At 49.1% G+C, this 18172-nt stretch overlaps 1 protein-coding gene across 1 annotated transcript in view; it reads left to right on the top strand.

The window, feature by feature from the left end:
• LOC110495916 (aryl hydrocarbon receptor) overlaps positions 1 to 18172 on the top strand; it is a 77881-nt gene that overhangs the window by 30353 nt on the left and 29356 nt on the right. The window contains exons 5-7 of the mRNA XM_036952418.2: positions 6285 to 6374; positions 8568 to 8691; positions 10833 to 10966. Of these exons, the coding sequence (XP_036808313.2) occupies positions 6285 to 6374; positions 8568 to 8691; positions 10833 to 10966 (348 nt within the window). The remainder of the gene's footprint in view (positions 1 to 6284; positions 6375 to 8567; positions 8692 to 10832; positions 10967 to 18172) is intronic.

Genomic DNA, 18172 nt, shown 5'->3' with positions numbered 1-18172 from the left:
TGTTTGCCCTACCATACTGTGCCAGTGTTTTCCCTACCATACTGTGCCAGTGTTTGCCCTACCATACTGTGCCAGTGTTTGCCCTACCATACTGTGCCAGTGTTTGCCCTACCATACTGTGCCAGTGTTTGCCCTACCATACTGTGCCAGTGTTTGCCCTACCATACTGTGCCAGTGTTTGGCCTGCCATACTGTTCCAGTGTTTGCCCTACCATACTGTGCCAGTGTTTGCCCTACCATACTGTGCCAGTGTTTGGCCTGCCATACTGTTCCAGTGCTTGCCCTACCATACTTTGCCAGTGTTTGCCCTACCATACTGTGCCAGTGTTTGCCCTACCATACTGTGCCAGTGTTTTGCCTGCCATACTGTGCCAGTGTTTGGCCTGCCTGTCTGTGCCAGTGTTTGGCCTGCCATACTGTGCCAGTGTTTGGCCTACCATACTGTTCCAGTGTTTGCCCTGCCAGTCTGTGCCAGTGTTTGGCCTACCATACTGTTCCAGTGTTTGCCCTGCCAGTCTGTGCCAGTGTTTGGCCTGACATACTGTTCCAGTGTTTGCCCTGCCAGTCTGTTCCAGTGTTTGCCCTACCATACTGTGCCAGTGTTTGCCTTACCATACTGTGACATTGTTTGCCCTACCATACTGTGCCAGTGTTTGCCCTACCATACTGTGCCTGTGTTTGCCCTACCATCCTGTGCCAGTGTTTGTCCTACCATACTGTGCCAGTGTTTGCCCTACCATACTGGGCCAGTGTTTGCCCTACCATACTGTGCCAGTGTTTGGCCTGCCATACTGTTCCAGTGTTTGGCCTGCCGTACTGTTCCAGTGTTTGCCCTACCATACTGTGCCAGTGTTTGGCCTACCATACTGTGACATTGTTTGCCCTACCATACTGTGGCAGTGTTTGGCCTGCCATACTGTGCCAGTGTTTGGCCTGCCATACTGTTCCAGTGTTTGCCCTACCATACTGTGCCAGTGTTTGCCCTACCATACTGTGCCAGTGTTTGCCCTACCATACTGTGCCAGTGTTTGCCCTACAATACGGTGCCAGTGTTTGCCCTACCATACTGTGCCAGTGTTTGCCCTACCATACTGTGCCAGTGTTTGCCCAACCATACTGTGCCAGTGTTTGCCCTACCATACTGTGCCAGTGTTTGGCCTGCCATACTGTTCCAGTGTTTGCCCTACCATACTGTGCCAGTGTTTGCCCTACCATACTGTGCCAGTGTTTGGCCTGCCATACTGTGCCAGTGTTTGGCCTGCCATACTGTTCCAGTGCTTGCCCTACCATACTGTGCCAGTGTTTGCCCTACCATACTGTGCCAGTGTTTGCCCTACCATACTGTGCCAGTGTTTGCCCTACCATACTGTGCCAGTGTTTTGCCTGCCATACTGTGCCAGTGTTTGGCCTGCCTGTCTGTGCCAGTGTTTGGCCTGCCATACTGTGCCAGTGTTTGGCCTACCATACTGTTCCAGTGTTTGCCCTGCCAGTCTGTGCCAGTGTTTGGCCTACCATACTGTTCCAGTGTTTGCCCTGCCAGTCTGTGCCAGTGTTTGGCCTACCATACTGTTCCAGTGTTTGCCCTGCCAGTCTGTGCCAGTGTTTGGCCTACCATACAGTTCCAGTGTTTGCCCTGCCAGTCTGTTCCAGTGTTTGCCCTACCATACTGTGCCAGTGTTTGCCTTACCATACTGTGCCAGTGTTTGCCCTACCATACTGTTCCAGTGTTTGGCCTGCCAGTCTGTTCCAGTGTTTGGCCTACCATAGTGTTCCAGTGTTTGCCCTGCCAGTCTGTGCCAGTGTTTGGCCTGACATACTGTTCCAGTGTTTGCCCTGCCAGTCTGTGCCAGTGTTTGGCCTACCATACTGTTCCAGTGTTTGCCCTGCCAGTCTGTGCCAGTGTTTGGCCTACCATACAGTTCCACTGTTTGCCCTGCCAGTCTGTTCCAGTGTTTGCCCTACGGTGTTTGCCCTACCATACTGTTCCAGTGTTTGGCCTGCCAGTCTGTTCCAGTGTTTGGCCTGCCAGTCTGTGCCAGTGTTTGCCCTGCCAGTCTGTGCCAGTGTTTGCCCTGCCAGTCTGTGCCAGTGTTTGGCCTGCCAGTCTGTGCCAGTGTTTGCCCTACCATACTGTGCCAGTGTTTGCCCTACCATACTGTGCCAGTTGTTTTCCTACCATACTGTGCCAGTGTTTGCCCTACCATACTGTGCCAGTGTTTGGCCTGCCATACTGTGCCAGTGTTTGCCCTACCATACTGTTCCAGTGTTTGCCCTACCATACTGTGCCAGTGTTTGCCCTACCATACTGTGCCAGTGTTTGGCCTACCATACTGTTCCAGTGTTTGCCCAACCATACTGTGCCAGTGTTTGCCCTACCATACTGTGCCAGTGTTTGCCCTACAATACTGTGCCAGTGTTTGCCCTACCATACTGTGCCAGTGTTTGCCCTACCATACTGTGCCAGTGTTTGCCCTACCATCCTGTGCCAGTGTTTTGCCTGCCATACTGTGCCAGTGTTTGGCCTGCCTGTCTGTGCCAGTGTTTGGCCTGCCATACTGTGCCAGTGTTTGGCCTACCATACTGTTCCAGTGTTTGCCCTGCCAGTCTGTGCCAGTGTTTGGCCTACCATACTGTTCCAGTGTTTGCCCTGCCAGTCTGTTCCAGTGTTTGCCCTGCCAGTCTGTGCCAGTGTTTGCCCTGCCAGTCTGTGCCAGTGTTTGCCCTACCATACTGTTCCAGTGTTTGGCCTGCCAGTCTGTGCCAGTGTTTGCCCTGCCAGTCTGTGCCAGTGTTTGCCCTGCCAGTCTGTGCCAGTGTTTGGCCTGCCAGTCTGTGCCAGTGTTTGCCCTGCCAGTCTGTGCCAGTGTTTGTCCTGCCAGTCTGTGCCAGTGTTTGCCCTGCCAGTCTGTGCCAGTGTTTGCCCTGCCAGTCTGTGCCAGTGTTTGCCCTACCATACTGTTCCACTGTTTGCCCTGCCAGTCTGTTCCAGTGTTTGCCCTACGGTGTTTGCCCTACCATACTGTTCCAGTGTTTGGCCTGCCAGTCTGTTCCAGTGTTTGGCCTGCCAGTCTGTGCCAGTGTTTGCCCTGCCAGTCTGTGCCAGTGTTTGCCCTGCCAGTCTGTGCCAGTGTTTGGCCTGCCAGTCTGTGCCAGTGTTTGCCCTACCATACTGTGCCAGTGTTTGCCCTACCATACTGTGCCAGTTGTTTTCCTACCATACTGTGCCAGTGTTTGCCCTACCATACTGTGCCAGTGTTTGGCCTGCCATACTGTGCCAGTGTTTGCCCTACCATACTGTTCCAGTGTTTGCCCTACCATACTGTGCCAGTGTTTGCCCTACCATACTGTGCCAGTGTTTGGCCTACCATACTGTTCCAGTGTTTGCCCAACCATACTGTGCCAGTGTTTGCCCTACCATACTGTGCCAGTGTTTGCCCTACAATACTGTGCCAGTGTTTGCCCTACCATACTGTGCCAGTGTTTGCCCTACCATACTGTGCCAGTGTTTGCCCTACCATCCTGTGCCAGTGTTTTGCCTGCCATACTGTGCCAGTGTTTGGCCTGCCTGTCTGTGCCAGTGTTTGGCCTGCCATACTGTGCCAGTGTTTGGCCTACCATACTGTTCCAGTGTTTGCCCTGCCAGTCTGTGCCAGTGTTTGGCCTACCATACTGTTCCAGTGTTTGCCCTGCCAGTCTGTTCCAGTGTTTGCCCTGCCAGTCTGTGCCAGTGTTTGCCCTGCCAGTCTGTGCCAGTGTTTGCCCTACCATAATGTTCCAGTGTTTGGCCTGCCAGTCTGTGCCAGTGTTTGCCCTGCCAGTCTGTGCCAGTGTTTGCCCTGCCAGTCTGTGCCAGTGTTTGGCCTGCCAGTCTGTGCCAGTGTTTGCCCTGCCAGTCTGTGCCAGTGTTTGTCCTGCCAGTCTGTGCCAGTGTTTGCCCTACCAGTCTGTGCCAGTGTTTGCCCTGCCAGTCTGTGCCAGTGTTTGCCCTACCATACTGTTCCAGTGTTTGGCCTGCCAGTCTGTTCCAGTGTTTGGCCTGCCAGTCTGTGCCAGTGTTTGCCCTGCCAGTCTGTGCCAGTGTTTGGCCTGCCAGTCTGCGCCAGTGTTTGGCCTGCCAGTCTGTGCCAGTGTTTGGCCTGCCAGTCTGTGCCAGTGTTTGTCCTGCCAGTCTGTTTTTTTTTTATTTATTTTTTTATACCTTTATTTTACTAGGCAAGTCAGTTAAGAACAAATTCTTATTTTCAATGACGGCCTAGGAACAGTGGGTTAACTGCCTGTTCAGGGGCAGAACGACAGATTTGTACCTTGTCAGCTCGGGGATTTGAACTTGCAACCTTTCGGTTACTAGTCCAACACTCTAACCACTAGGCTACGCTGCCGCTGTGCCAGTGTTTGCCCTGCCAGTCTGTGCCAGTGTTTGCCCTACCAGTCTGTGCCAGTGTTTGCCCTGCCAGTCTGTGCCAGTGTTTGCTGTCACTCTGTCAGGGGGCATACATCCATCCAGACCAGATGGCATACAGGCTGGGAAAACAAACAACTAGCTGTGCCATGTTGCAGACTGGAACAGGCTTGCTCTCTCTCCCTCTCTGATCTTTCAACCAGCCTCTTTTCCTCTATCCATTCCCCGTTCTCTCTATCATTCCTGTGTCCTGTTTGTTCTCTCTCAATCTCTCTCTCACTCCATCTCTCTCTTTTTCGTATCCCTCTCTCTTTCAATCTCCCTTCATCCTTCCTTCCTCTTTCGTGAGCTATTCTCTCTCTCCATTCCCAGTGCGCCTCTCACATCCCCTTGCCACTCTGTGTTTTGTTCTGTCTGCTGACGGCCGCTATAACTACAGCAGGCAGCGTTCTTTCATCCTGGACAAGTGCATGATGTCCACAGCCCCATGAAATATGAAAAATACATTTTTTATCAAGATTTTTGGTGACTGCCCAAGTTCCCCCCCCCCCACCCCCCAGGGAGGGGGCTGTGTGGTCTTCAGCTAGACAGAATAATCTAAATATTTATACAGAGAGCCTGAACACCGCTCTGCTTTCTGAGTGTTTATGTACAATGTGGGGGCGTCGGGCCACGGAGATAGAACTAGGAAGTGGATGGCCCGGGGTGGCAGCTTTCTGGGTATTTTTTGAGAGAGCGTAGGGCCTGCATAATAAAGAAGAAACTGTATGAGCCGGCAGCTACGAGGATCCTCGGGATCCCATGGATGTCAGGGTTTCAGACAGGACTAGGAGCCTTCAGGTTTAAAGACAGAAATAAAGGCAGGCCAGGACGAGCAGTTTGTGGCCCTTGAGTTCATTATAGCTTACCCAGACAAAAGCTAAGAAGTACTTTACACAACGCTAACTGGGGGAAATATGATATTGGGTCTGCCAGGTAGAATTTGAATCATATAGCTATTTATTTGCAAAAGGGATGGGAGTCATCCAACCTGATATTATCTGGGTTATGTTTCTCTGGGTGCCATCCGTGGAAAAAGGCAGATAATGACCCGTGTATGGTAGGCTATGAGGCTATAGTTTCCATCCACTGTAGATTGTGTAATGGGGCTCTCGTTGCTGACATGTTGGAAATGAATATGATGGGGTATTCGAGGATGTGAGTGTCAGGACAGCTGCCCTGTAGTGCCATCGGTTGGTTTAGGGAACGTGTACCCACGCACGTATACACACCTAGAGCGAACAGAGCGACGGAACGACTCCTTTGCCCCTGAGCATTGTGGGGGGGAGATGGAATAGCAAAGTGTGAGACACTCTGTATGGTTCTGTGACCTACACCCCCGCCCCCTCCCTTTCTCTCTCTCACCTCCCCCTCTTTCTCCCCTCCTCCCCATCTCCAGCCTGTCATTGTGTTCAGGTGACACGTCCTCAGAGTGGGGCGTCTTGCCTCTCCTCCTCCCCTCTCCTCCCCTCTGTTTCCCCCCTCTCTCAGTTGTGTCTGTCAGAATAGGCCAGGTTTGATAGGACCTCCCGTCCTCAGGAATCTGTCTTGTCTGTCTGCACGCTGTAGTCTGTCCTGCTGTTTTATACATGCTTGGTGTTGGCATTGAAATACAAGACACACCAAATGGCACAAATGTATCACTAGAATATGGGTTGTCACTGTCTTCTCGTGATGGACACCGGACACAGTCATTCAGAAGCTGCTATTCATTTGTGTCAATCTCCTCTCTATCCTCTTTGTCAGGCCCCAAAATAATTTCACTCGCTAAACGTCTTTGATAGCAGTACGCAGTGAGGGACATTCCCTAACTTCCTGTCTGTTGTGACTTGTTCTCCCTCCTCAGGCCCTTAATGGCTTTGTCCTGGTCATCACTGCAGAGGGGGTCATATTCTACTCCTCTCACACCATTCAAGATTACCTGGGATTCCACCAAGTAAGTCTCTACTGCTGATCACAGGGCTCGCAGCCACTCAAACCCACTGGCACACGCACCACACACACCGTACATCATACACACACACACACTGCCGCTCAAACGCGCACGCACACACACACACACACACACACACACGCAGCACACACACCGTACATCATACACACACACATTGCCGTTCAAGCACACACGCACGCACACACACACACACGCGCGCACGCACACACACGCACGCACGCACGCACGCACACACACACACTGAGCAGAGAGAGGAGGATTGGGCCTGCCTACAGAGCCACAGCATGGCACAGAGGGAGTCTGGAAGAGGTTAGCCTCGGCCAAGCCAGTTGGACTAGGCTTTACATGACTCTGCCCTCATTCTATTTACTATAGAACGACCCAGGGAGTGCTGGGACACGGACTGAAAACTATAGTCCTACTGGTTTTTGTGCCAAACCGGATCTAGCGCACCTGATTCTAATAATTATCTGGTTGATAAGCTGAATCATGTTAGTTACAACTGGGGTGGGAGTGAAAACCTACAGGAGGGTAGCTCTCCAGGAACAGGTTTGGGAGTGAAAACCTACAGGAGGGTAGCTCTCTCTGCATCCTGCCCCTTCTTTGCCCCAACAGTTACAGCCAGAATGAGGGTGAACATAAATATGCTGCTGTACAGTGCCAACCTTCACCCAACACTGCCTTGTGTCCTTGCCTGCCCTTTTGCCCCACCTCCGCCCCCCTCCGTTCCCTAGTCTTGCCCACAATGCCCTCTGGTACCCAGCCCTGCTCTGTGCTAAGCGCTTTAGCTTGCTTGAGTCAGGATTTCCACTGGATAAGGGTTTGATAACCCCGTCCAGAGAGGTCAAACACAGGTTAATTAGTTAATAGGAGCTGATCTATAGCATATTTAATCACAGACCTCGATAAGCATGCATAATGTCTGTCCTACGTTTCTTTAATTGAGTTAACCCCCAGCAGCTGATTAACTGCTCTCATAGCCTTATTTATTCAGGTTGGATCACCTTTTGATAACATCCATGCTTGCGTACACAGTTGGGTTAAGCTGTATTAGCAATTAATATCACCCGTTAAAGCTCTCTCTCTCTTTCCTTCTCTCTTTCCTTCTCTCTCTCTCGCTCCCTATTTCTCTCTTTCCTTCTCTCTCTCTCTTTCCTTCTCTCTCTCTTTTTCCTTCTCTCTCTTTTTCCTTCTCTCTCTTTCATTCTCTCTCTCTCTTTCCTTCTCCCTTTCATTCTCTCTCTCTCTTTCCTTCTCCCTTTCCTTTTCTCTCTCTCGCTCCCCATTTCTCTCTTTCCTTCTCTCTCTCTTTCCTTCTCTCTCTCTTTTTCCTTCTCTCTCTTTCATTCTCTCTCTCTCTTTCCTTCTCTCTCTCCCTCTCTCTCTCCCTCTAGCACTCGCTTTCTTTCTCTCTGTGTTCATCAGTGGAGGCTGCTGAGGGGAGGATGGCTCATAATAATGGCTGGAAAGGAGCGAATGGAATGGCATCAAATGTATATGATTACCATTCCCTCAATTCCGCTCCAGCCATTACCACGCGCCCATCCTCCCCAATTAAGATGCCACCAACCTCCTGTGGTGTTCATACTGCTGTAACTGCAAGCTGCTGTAGAATAAATGTTCCCACAATGTGAACCACACCTCTCAGGCCTTGTTTCATTTCAACAACCATCACTTCACATCTACAGCGCTAACTGAAATCCTTTTGGATGTGGCTGCCTGTTGTGGAGCTGTGTGTATGGTAATGAGAGGTAGCACTGAGATGCTAGTGTGACACGGAACCTCGGGCTGTGCTGTGACCATGTCACCACTCTCTGTGTCCATGTCACCAACTCTCTTGAGGTGGTCCAGCTCATGCCTTAACCTTCCTCCTCACTGCAAGCCCACAAAACAAGGAGGTGTGTGTGTGTGTGTGTGTGTGTGTGTGTGTGTGTGTGTGTGTGTGTGTGTGTGTGTGTGTGTGTGTGTGTGTGTGTGTGTGTGTGTGTGTGTGTGTGTGTGTGTGTGTGTGTGTGTGTGTGTGTGTGTGTGTGTGCACATCATCCTACTGATTCTACAGGAGTGAACTCAGTTGTGTTTAGATCATTTTTCAGTAAGTCAGACAATAGTTCCCAGTCCTATGTGCTGGTGCACGTGACCTTTCTAAAGACCTCTCTCTTTCTCTCCTTGTTCCAGACAGACGTGATGCACCAGAGTGTGTTTGATCTGATCCATACTGAGGACCAGCAGGAGTTTAGGAGGAACCTCCACTGGGCTCTCAACCCCCCGGCCGTGCCCCAGCAGGTGGAGTCACCCCCAGGTCAGTCTTACTCTGCGTCTCACTGTCTATTCCGGGCCGACCCATTTTCACAAATCTGTCCCAAGCCAATGTGAGCCTTTCACATTACTAAACTAAACTAAAAAGAAACGTCCTCTCACTGTCAACTGCGTTTATTTTCAGCAAATTGAACATGTGTACTGTAAATATTTGTATGAACATAACAAGATTCAGCAACTGAGACATAAACTGACATGTGACTAACAGAAATTGAATAATGTGTCCCTGAACAAAGGGGGGGGGGGGGGGGGGTCAAAATCAAAAGTAACAGTCAGTATCTGGTGTGGCCACGAGCTGCATTAAGTACTGCAGTGCATCTCCTCCTCATGGACTGCACCAGATTTGCCAGTTCTTGGTGTGAGACGTTACCCCTCTCTTCCACCAAGGCACCTGTAAGTTCCCGGACATTTCTGGGGGGAATGGCCCTAGCCCTCACCCTCCGATCCAACAAGTCCCAGACGTGCTTAATGGGATTGAGATCTGGGCTCTTCGCTGGCCATGGCAGAACACTGACATTCCTGTCTTGAAGGAAATCACGCACAGAACGAGCAGTATGGCTGGTGGCATTGTCATGCTAGAGGATCATGTCAGGATGAGCCTGCAGGAAGGGTACCACATGAGGGAAGAGGATGTCTTCCCTGTAACGCACAGCGTTGAGATTGCCTGCAATGACAACAAGCTCCGTCTGATGATGCTGTGACACACGGCCCCAGACCATGACGGAACCTCCACCTCCAAATCGATCCCGCTCCAGAGTACAGGCCTCGGTGTAACGCTCATTCCTTTGTCGATAAACGCGAATCCGACCATCACCCCTGGTGAGACAAAACCGCAACTCGTCAGTGAAGAGCACTTTTAGCCAGTCCTGTCTGGTCCAGCGACGGTGGGTTTGTGCCCCTAGGCGACGTTGTTAATGGTGATGTCTGGTTAGGACCTGCCTTACAACAGGCCTACAAGCCCTCAGTCCATCTCAGCCTATTGCGGACAGTCTGAGCACTGAGGGAGGAATTATGCATTCCTGGTGTAACTCGGGCAGTTGTTGTTGCCATCCTGTACCTGTCCCACAGGTGTGATGTTTGGATGTACCGATCCTGTGCGGGTGTTGTTACACGTGGTCTGTCCTGAACAAGGGAGTTTAGCTAGCGATGTATGTTTGATGCTTTGTTGCAAATGTACAGATGGCAATACATACAGTATATATGACATACTGAAATTGAACTTGTGGAAGGGGCTGAGGTGAACTACTAGCAGAACAAAAACAAAAGATAAAAAGAAACTGCTTTGTTTCAATGTGGTAGTTAGTTGTAGTGAAGTCGTTGTTTCACTTTAAAGTGACACATACGGTGACAGCATACACCACACTGGTTGACGTTTACTACTAGCAGAACTAAAAAAACATGAAAACATGATCAAACGAAGAACTGCAACGAGTCAGCCTGAAGTCACTCAGACCCAATGGGTTAGTCACTCAGACCCAATGACCCCAATTTCCCCAGCTGAGCTATGGAGAGAGAGAGAGAGAGAGAGAGAGAGAGAGAGAGAGAGAGAGAGAGAGAGAGAGAGAGAGAGAGAGAGAGAGAGAGAGAGAGAGAGAGAGAGAGAGAGAGAGAGAGAGAGAGAGAGAGAGAGAGAGAGAGAGAGAGAGAGAGAGAGAGAGAGAGAGAGAGAGAGAGAGAGAGAGAGAGAGAGAGAGAGAGAGAGAGAGAGAGAGAGAGAGAGAGAGAGAGAGAGAGAGAGAGAGAGAGAGAGAGAGAGAGAGAGAGAGAGAGAGAGAGAGAGAGGTGATCTTTATCAGGCTCTCCATGACTTGCAGGGTAAATGTTAGAACACACACAGCCGTCTGTTTTAATCAGGCAGGGGGTTAGAGCTAGCTACCGTAGCGTTATCATGGTACTTTAGAACAGGGACGGAATGGAGAAGAGGGAGGGACAGACTGGAGCTACACACCCACACACACATAAGTGCACGCACACACAGGCACATACACACACTCACCAAACATAATGTAGGAGCATCTGGACCCTGTTAAACTCTGTTCAACAGCCATTTTAATAGACCAACAAATGAAGTAGGCATTGAATATAGTGATTTGACTTGGTCCTTGACCTGTTTCTATTCCTCAGATGGAAAGCCAGTCCCCAGCTCATCCCTGGTGACCTATAACCCCGATCAGCTGCCTCCAGAGAACTCCTCCTTCCTGGAGAGGAACTTCGTCTGTCGCTTCCGCTGTCTCCTTGACAATTCCTCTGGCTTCCTGGTTCGTAACCAATCATATTCCTCCTCTCTTAACCTCATCTGCACAGGAGTACTGGAGACTGACATGTCTCCTTTTAGGAATATTATTCTTGCAATGATGTTTGAGCTCATGTTAGAGATTTGCCCTCCATTGAAGACAGCCATTGTTGGACTTATGGTCTGTGTATGCGTGGATATAAGGGAGAAGGAGTGTAAGTGTCTGTGTGTACGAGCGTCCTTACTTCCATGTGTACTGCATTTTTGCTTGCGTGCGTACGTCTACAAGTGTGTGTGTGTGTGTCAGATCACACCTCGAGACATCAGCTTTATTAGAAGAGAGTGTTCCTGTGACTGTGTCCCATGACTGTACTGAGGGAGGCTGAGCCATACAAGAACAAAGGACTGGGAATACCCAGACACTTCTAGTCTGGCCCCTGGCGTGGGGTGTCCCGACTCCCGCCAGAGAGCCCCAGAGGCAGGCACTTTACAGTGCTACTGTACCACCTCCTCCCTTATCCCAGAGCTACCCTCCATTACTGACCCCTGAACTACTGAATCTCCCCTAACCCCCTATGCCCCCCCACAGATCCTCCCCCTGCAGAACTCTGAGCATTCTACTTTCCAGGGCTACCTCCCCCATTTAGACCCCTACCTCCCACTTCCTCTGCCCCCCCTCCTCCTCAGAAGCCCAGTGTTATGAGACCAAAGGATTCTATTTTCTCCCAGCTAGAAACTACAGGGCTCCCATTCACTTCTGACTCCTGCACCCTTACCTCCCCCTATCATTCCTGGCCCTACCACCCCCTTTCTCCACTTCTCCGTCAGAAGCCCAACACTCTAAGGCCAAAGGAGACTTTTTCCCCCCAGCTACAGTAGCTAGAGAGGCTATTAGCCTGGTCAGCGTGGTGTCGTACCACTTCAGACCACGGCGGGATCAGAAGCCACTACCCACCCTCAGTAATCCGTCTTAAAGAGCCACAGGGTCGTGGGGAAAAGGGCTTTAATCTGCCTTCCAGAGGAAGAGAGCACCCAGAGAGGAATTTGCTTAGTCAGAGTAGCTCGAGGACTCCCAAAGGGCTCAATCTTCTCCTCAGACCAAGGTTGTGCTGGATACCACAGGGACAGAGAGAGAGAGAGAGAGAGGACAGAGCCAGAGCACATTGACTGGGCTAGAACACAGTAACATATAAGTAAATGTATTGCTGTAGGGGCCTACAGTATAGTCCACGTGCAGTTAGTATAGTATACTCAGAGAGCTGTGAGGGATATCAGCCTGTGCTTGCTGTTAAATCTGCATTTCAGAGCTCATGGTGGTGGCGTGGGTGTGTCATAGTGGGCCCTCCTGCCTGGTGAGCAGAAGGGGGAAGCCCCCTCCTCTCCTGCGCTCTTCCTAGACTCTCCGTCTCACCGGTACAGAACGTGACCAGAGTAGCGGGGGGCTGGTGGTAGGGGAAGGGAAGAGGAGAGTAAGATCGGGGTATTTCCCAACTCTGTGGAGGTCATTTGCGTGAGAGGTAAGCCCAGGGTCTGCCTCGGTCTAATTTCCATAGCATTATTTTGGTAATCTTATTGCTATTTGAGGGTAGATTCTTGACATCATTGCACCTCACCTTATGCCCAGCAGGACCAATTAACAAGATTTTTAATTTTTTTATTTCACCTTTATTTAACCAGGTAGGCTAGTTGAGAACAAGTTCTCATTTGCAACTGCGACCTGGCCAAGATAAAGCAAAGCAGTTCGACACATACAACAACACAGAGTTACACATGGAATAAACAAACATACAGTCAATAATACAGTAGAAAAAGTCTATATACATTGTGTGCCAATAAGGTAAGGGAGTCAATAAATAGGCCATGGTGGCGATGTAATTACAATATAGCAATTAAACACTGGAGTGATAGATGTGCAGAAGATGAATGTGCAAGTAGAGATACTAGGGTGCAAAGGAGCAAGATAAGTAAATAAATACAGAATGTAGATGAGGTAGTTGGATGGGCTAATTACAGACAGGCTATGTACAGGTGCAGTGATCTGTGAGCTGCTCTGACAGCTGGTGCTTAAAGTTAGTGAGGGAGATATGATTTTTGAGGTTCGTCAATTGGCAGCAGAGAACTGGAAGGAAAGGCGGCCAAAAGAGGAATTGGCTTTGGGGGTGACCAGTGAAATATACCTGCTGGAGCGCGCGCTGCGGGTGGGTGCTGCTATGGTGACCAGTGAGCTGAGATAAGGCGGGGCTTTACCTAGCAGAGACTTGTCGATGACTTGGGTTTGTCGATGACTTGGGTTTGGCAACGTGTATGAAGCGAGGGCCAGCCAACCAGAGCGTACAGGTTGCAGTGGTGGGTAGTATATGGGGCTTTGGTGACAAAACGGATGGCACTGTGATAGACTGCATCCAATTTGTTGAGTAGAGTGTTGGAGGCTATTTTGTAAATGACATTGCCGAAGTCGAGGATCGGTAGGATGGTCAGTTTTACGAGGGTATGTTTGGCAGCATGAGTGAAGGATGCTTTGTTGCAAAATAGGAAGCCGATTCTAGATTTAATTTTGGATTGGAGATGCTTAATGTGACTCTGGAAGGAGAGTTTACAGTCTAACCAGACACCTACAGTGGGGAGAACAAGTATTTGAAACACTGCCGATTTTGCAGGTTTTCCTACTTAAAGCATGTCTGTAAATTTTATCATAGGTACACTTCAACTGTAAGAGACGGAATCTCGAACAAAAATCCAGAAAATCACATTGTATAATTTATTTATTTATTTATTTTTGAATTTTTTTACCCCTTTTTCTCCCCAATTTCGTGGTATCCAATTGTTGTAGTAGCTACTATCATTGCTACAACTCCCGTACGGGCTCAGGAGAGACGAAGGCTGAATGTCATGCGTCCTCCGATACACAACCCAACCAGCCGTACTGCTTCTTAACACAGCGCGCATCCAACCCGGAAGCTAGCCGCACCAATGTTTCGGAGGCTACACCGTGCACCTGGCAACCTTGGCTAGCGCGCACTGCGCCCGGCCCGCCACAGGAGTCGCTGGTGCGCGATGAGACAAGGAGATCCCTACCGACCAATCCCTCCCTAACCCGGACGACGCTAGGCCAATTGTGCGTCGCCCCACGGACCTCCCGGTCGCGGCCTGTTACGACAGAGCCTGGGCGCGAACCCAGGCTCTGTCGAACCCAGCTGATGGCACAGCTGGCGCTGCAGTACAGCGCCCTTAACCACTGCTCCACCCGGGAGGCCCACATTATATCATTTTTAAGTAATTAATTTGCATTTTATTGCATGACATAAGTATTTGGTCACCTACCAACCAGTAAGAATTCCGGCTCTCACAGTCCTGTTAGTTTTTCTTTAAGAAGCCCTCCTGTTCTCCACTCATTACCTGTATTAACTGCACCTGTTTGAACTCGTTACCTGTATACAAGACACCTGTCCACACACTCAATCAAACAGACTCCACAATGACCAAGACGAGAGAGGGTGTAAGGACATCAGGGATAAAATTGTAGACCTACACAAGACTGGGATGGGCTACAGGACAATAGGCAAGCAGCTTGGTGAGAAGGCAACAACAACTATTGGCACAATTATTAGAAAATGGTAGAAGTTCAAGATGACGGTCAATCACCCTCTGTCTGGGGCTCCATGCATGATCTCACCTCGTGGGGCATCAATGATCATGAGGAAGGTGAGGGATCAGCCCAGAACTACACGGCAGGACCTGGTCAATGACCTGAAGAGAGCTGGGACCACAGACTCAAAGAAAACCATTAGTAACACACTACGCCGTCATGGATTAAAATCCTGCTCAAGCCAGCGCATGTCCAGGCCCGTCTGAAGTTTGCCAATGACCATCTGGATGATCCAGAGGAGGAATGGGAGAAGGTCATGTGGTGTGATGAGACAAAAATAGAACTTTTTGGTCTAAACTCCACTCGCCGTGTTTGGAGTAAGAAGAAGGATGAGTACAAGCCCAAGAACACCATCCCAACCGTGAAGCATGGAGGTGGAAACATCATTCTTTGGGGATGCTTTTCTGCAAAGGGGACAGGACGACTGCACCGTATTGAGGGGAGGATGGATGGGGCCATGTATCGCGAGATCTTGGCCAACAACCTCCTTCCCTCAGTAAGAGCATTGAAGATGGGTCGTGGCTGGTTCTTCCAGCATGACAACGACCCGAAACACACAGCCAGGGCAACTAGGGAGTGGCTCCGTAAGAAGCATCTCAAGGTCCTGGAGTGGCCTAGCCAGTCTCCAGACCTGAACCCAATAGAAAATCTTTGGAGGGAGCTGAAAGTCTGTATTGCCCAGCGACAGCCCCGAAACCTGAAGGATCTGGAGAAGGTCTGTATGGAGGAGTGGGCCAAAATCCCTGCTGCAGTGTGTGTAAACCTGGTCAAGAACTACAGGAAACGTATGATCCCTGTAATTGCAAACAAAGGTTTCTGTACCAAATATTAAGTATTTCTGATGTATCAAATACTTATGTCATGCAATAAAATGCTAATTAATTACTTAAAAATCATACAATGTGATTTTCTGGATTTTTAGATTCTGTCTCACAGTTGAAGTGTACCTATGATTAAAAAAAATACAGACCTCTACATGCTTTGTAAGTAGGAATACCTGCAAAATCGGCAGTGTATCAAATACTTGATCTCCCCACTGTAGGTATTTGTAGTTGTCCATTCTAAGTCAGAACCGTCCAGAGTAGTGATGCTGGACGTGTGGGCAGGTGCGGGCAGCGATCGGTTGAAGAGCATGCATTTAGTTTTACTTGCAGTTGGAGGCCACGGAAGGAGAGTTGTATGGCATTGAAGCTCATCTGGAGGTTAGTTAACACAGTGTCCAAAGAAGGGCCAGAAGTGTACATAATGGTGTCGTCTATGTAGAGGTGGATCAGAGAATCACCAGCAGCAAGAGCGACATCATTGATGTATACAGAGAAGAGAGTCGGCCCGAGAATTGAAACCTGTGGCACCCCCATAGAAACTGCCAGAGGTCCTGACAACAGGCCCTCCAATTTGACACACTGAACTCTATCAGAGAAGTAGTTGGGGAACCAGGCGAGGCAGTCATTTAAGAAACCAAGGCTGTTGAGTCTGCCGATAAGAATGTGGTGATTGACAGAGTCAAAAGCTTTGGCCAGGTCGATGAATACAGCTGCACAGTATTGTCTCCTATCAATGGCAGTTATGATATCGTTTAGGACCTTGAGCATGGCCGAGGTGCACCCATGACCAGCTCTGAAACCAGATTACATAGCGGAGAAGGTACACTGTGATTGGAAATGGTCGGTAATCTGTTTGTTAACTTGGCTTTCGAAACCTTAAAAAATCAGGGTAGGATAGATATAGGTCTGTAGCAGTTTGGGTGTAGAGTGTCTCCCCCTTTGAAGAGGGGGATGACCGCGGCAGCTTTCCAATCTTTGGGAATCTCAGACGAAAGAGAGGTTGAACAGGCTAGTAATTGGGGTTGCAACAATTTCGGCAGATAATTTTAGAGAGCGAGGTTCCAGATTGTCTAGCCCGGCTGATTTGTAGGGGTCCAGATTTTGCAGCTCTTTCAGAACATCAGCTATCTGGATTTGGGTGAAGGAGAAATGGGGGAGGCTTGGGCGAGTTGCTGTGGGGGTACAGGGCTGTTATCCGGGGTAGGGGAAGCCAGGTGGAAAGCATGGCCAGCCGTAGAAAAATGCTTATTGAAATTCTCAATTATAGTGGATTTATCGGTGGTGACAGTGTTTCCTAGCCTCAGTGCAGTGGGCAGCTGGGAGGAGGTGCTCTTGGGAGGAGAGAGCCATAAGACCCACCACACCATACTGACCTCGCATGAGAGGATACATGCCGAGAGGAGAAGAGGAGGAGAAGTCGGAAAAAGGAGAGCAGAGGAGGGGTGGAGAGAGTTAGGGAGAGGTTAGTTGAGATGAGGAGAAGGGAGGACGAGGCCCAACTTAAACTCATCGATCAGAAGAAAGAAATGAATTCCACCATTTACCTCTCTCATAAACTTTGTGTACTATTTTTATCTCATCTTCGAATTGTTGACGTAATCACTCCAGAGGACTCAGAGCGGAGAACAAAGTATCCAGTTACATTACAGTACTTTGGTGTGTTTTATCCCTTCCTTGCATGTTCTCTAATCTTCAATGACTTCCGTCTCCCCTGAAGGCCCCCTCAGCCTTGTACAATGGTGTGTCCCAAATGACACCCTAATTCCCTATATAGTGCACAACTTTTGACCAGAGCCGTATAAACCCTTGTCAAAATCAGTGTGCTAAATTGGGAATAGGGTGCCATTTAGGACGCAGCCCAAGTCTCATCTGGTGTCATCAATTCCATCCTAAACATCATTCTCCTATTATATGATGGTTATTACATACAGTATGGTGCATTGTATCTGACTCTCGTAGGAGAATAATGAACAAGTTAATTGAATAATTTTGCTTTTCCTCATTTTGCTGAAGTACTGGGAACTCTAATTACATTTTCCCTCGAGCATTCAACTGTTATAGAAAGTAAAAGAGATGCGTGTCCATTAATGTTAATGTTTCATTTGTTCCATTCTTGTTTTCATATGGGAAAATATTCAACATGACATTGTTGATTATAGTAATGCCTATCGTCTAGATCCTTGCACGGTTTTTGTTGCTGTTAGAATCCATCAACTAGTAGGCCATGAAATCTTAAGAGGCTTCCGTTTGGCTCAGGAAAAAAGCTATTTCTTCCTGTGAGAATGTCTTGCGTCGACATTCAGTCATGTGCAATGTTATCTGAATAAAGATTGCACTGGAGACTGACTTTGAGCAGGAGACACATCCCCGTCAATATTCCAGTAGGAGATTCAAGCTGTCACACAAATGAAGCTCAAAGAATTCTGCTTTTGCTGGTTTGACAGTTGCATGTCCCAGTGAATTGGCACACATACAGTAGTTTCATTAGTTCATCCTGGTCGTCTGTACTGTAGTCTCTCTTTGACACACTGTTAGCTGACCAGCGTATGCAATATTTGTTTCTGGTTCCATGATCATTTGTAACCTAGAGTAGCAAGTCCAGACCTTCTTTAAATAAACAAAAAGGTATGTTCCCCAACCAGAACCAAATATTGCGTGCTGGCCGTGTAAACGAGAGACTAGGTCATTTGTACTGCTCTAGTAGCGTTCTATTCAACTACAGCCCTTCATTACATAAACAGAAGGTCCAGTATGTTCCTAA

Source organism: Oncorhynchus mykiss, chromosome 18 (assembly GCF_057628025.1).
Source record: "Oncorhynchus mykiss isolate SJ-2025 chromosome 18, ASM5762802v1, whole genome shotgun sequence".
NCBI lineage: Eukaryota > Metazoa > Chordata > Actinopteri > Salmoniformes > Salmonidae > Oncorhynchus > Oncorhynchus mykiss.
This window is presented reverse-complemented; position numbering and strand designations above follow the sequence as displayed.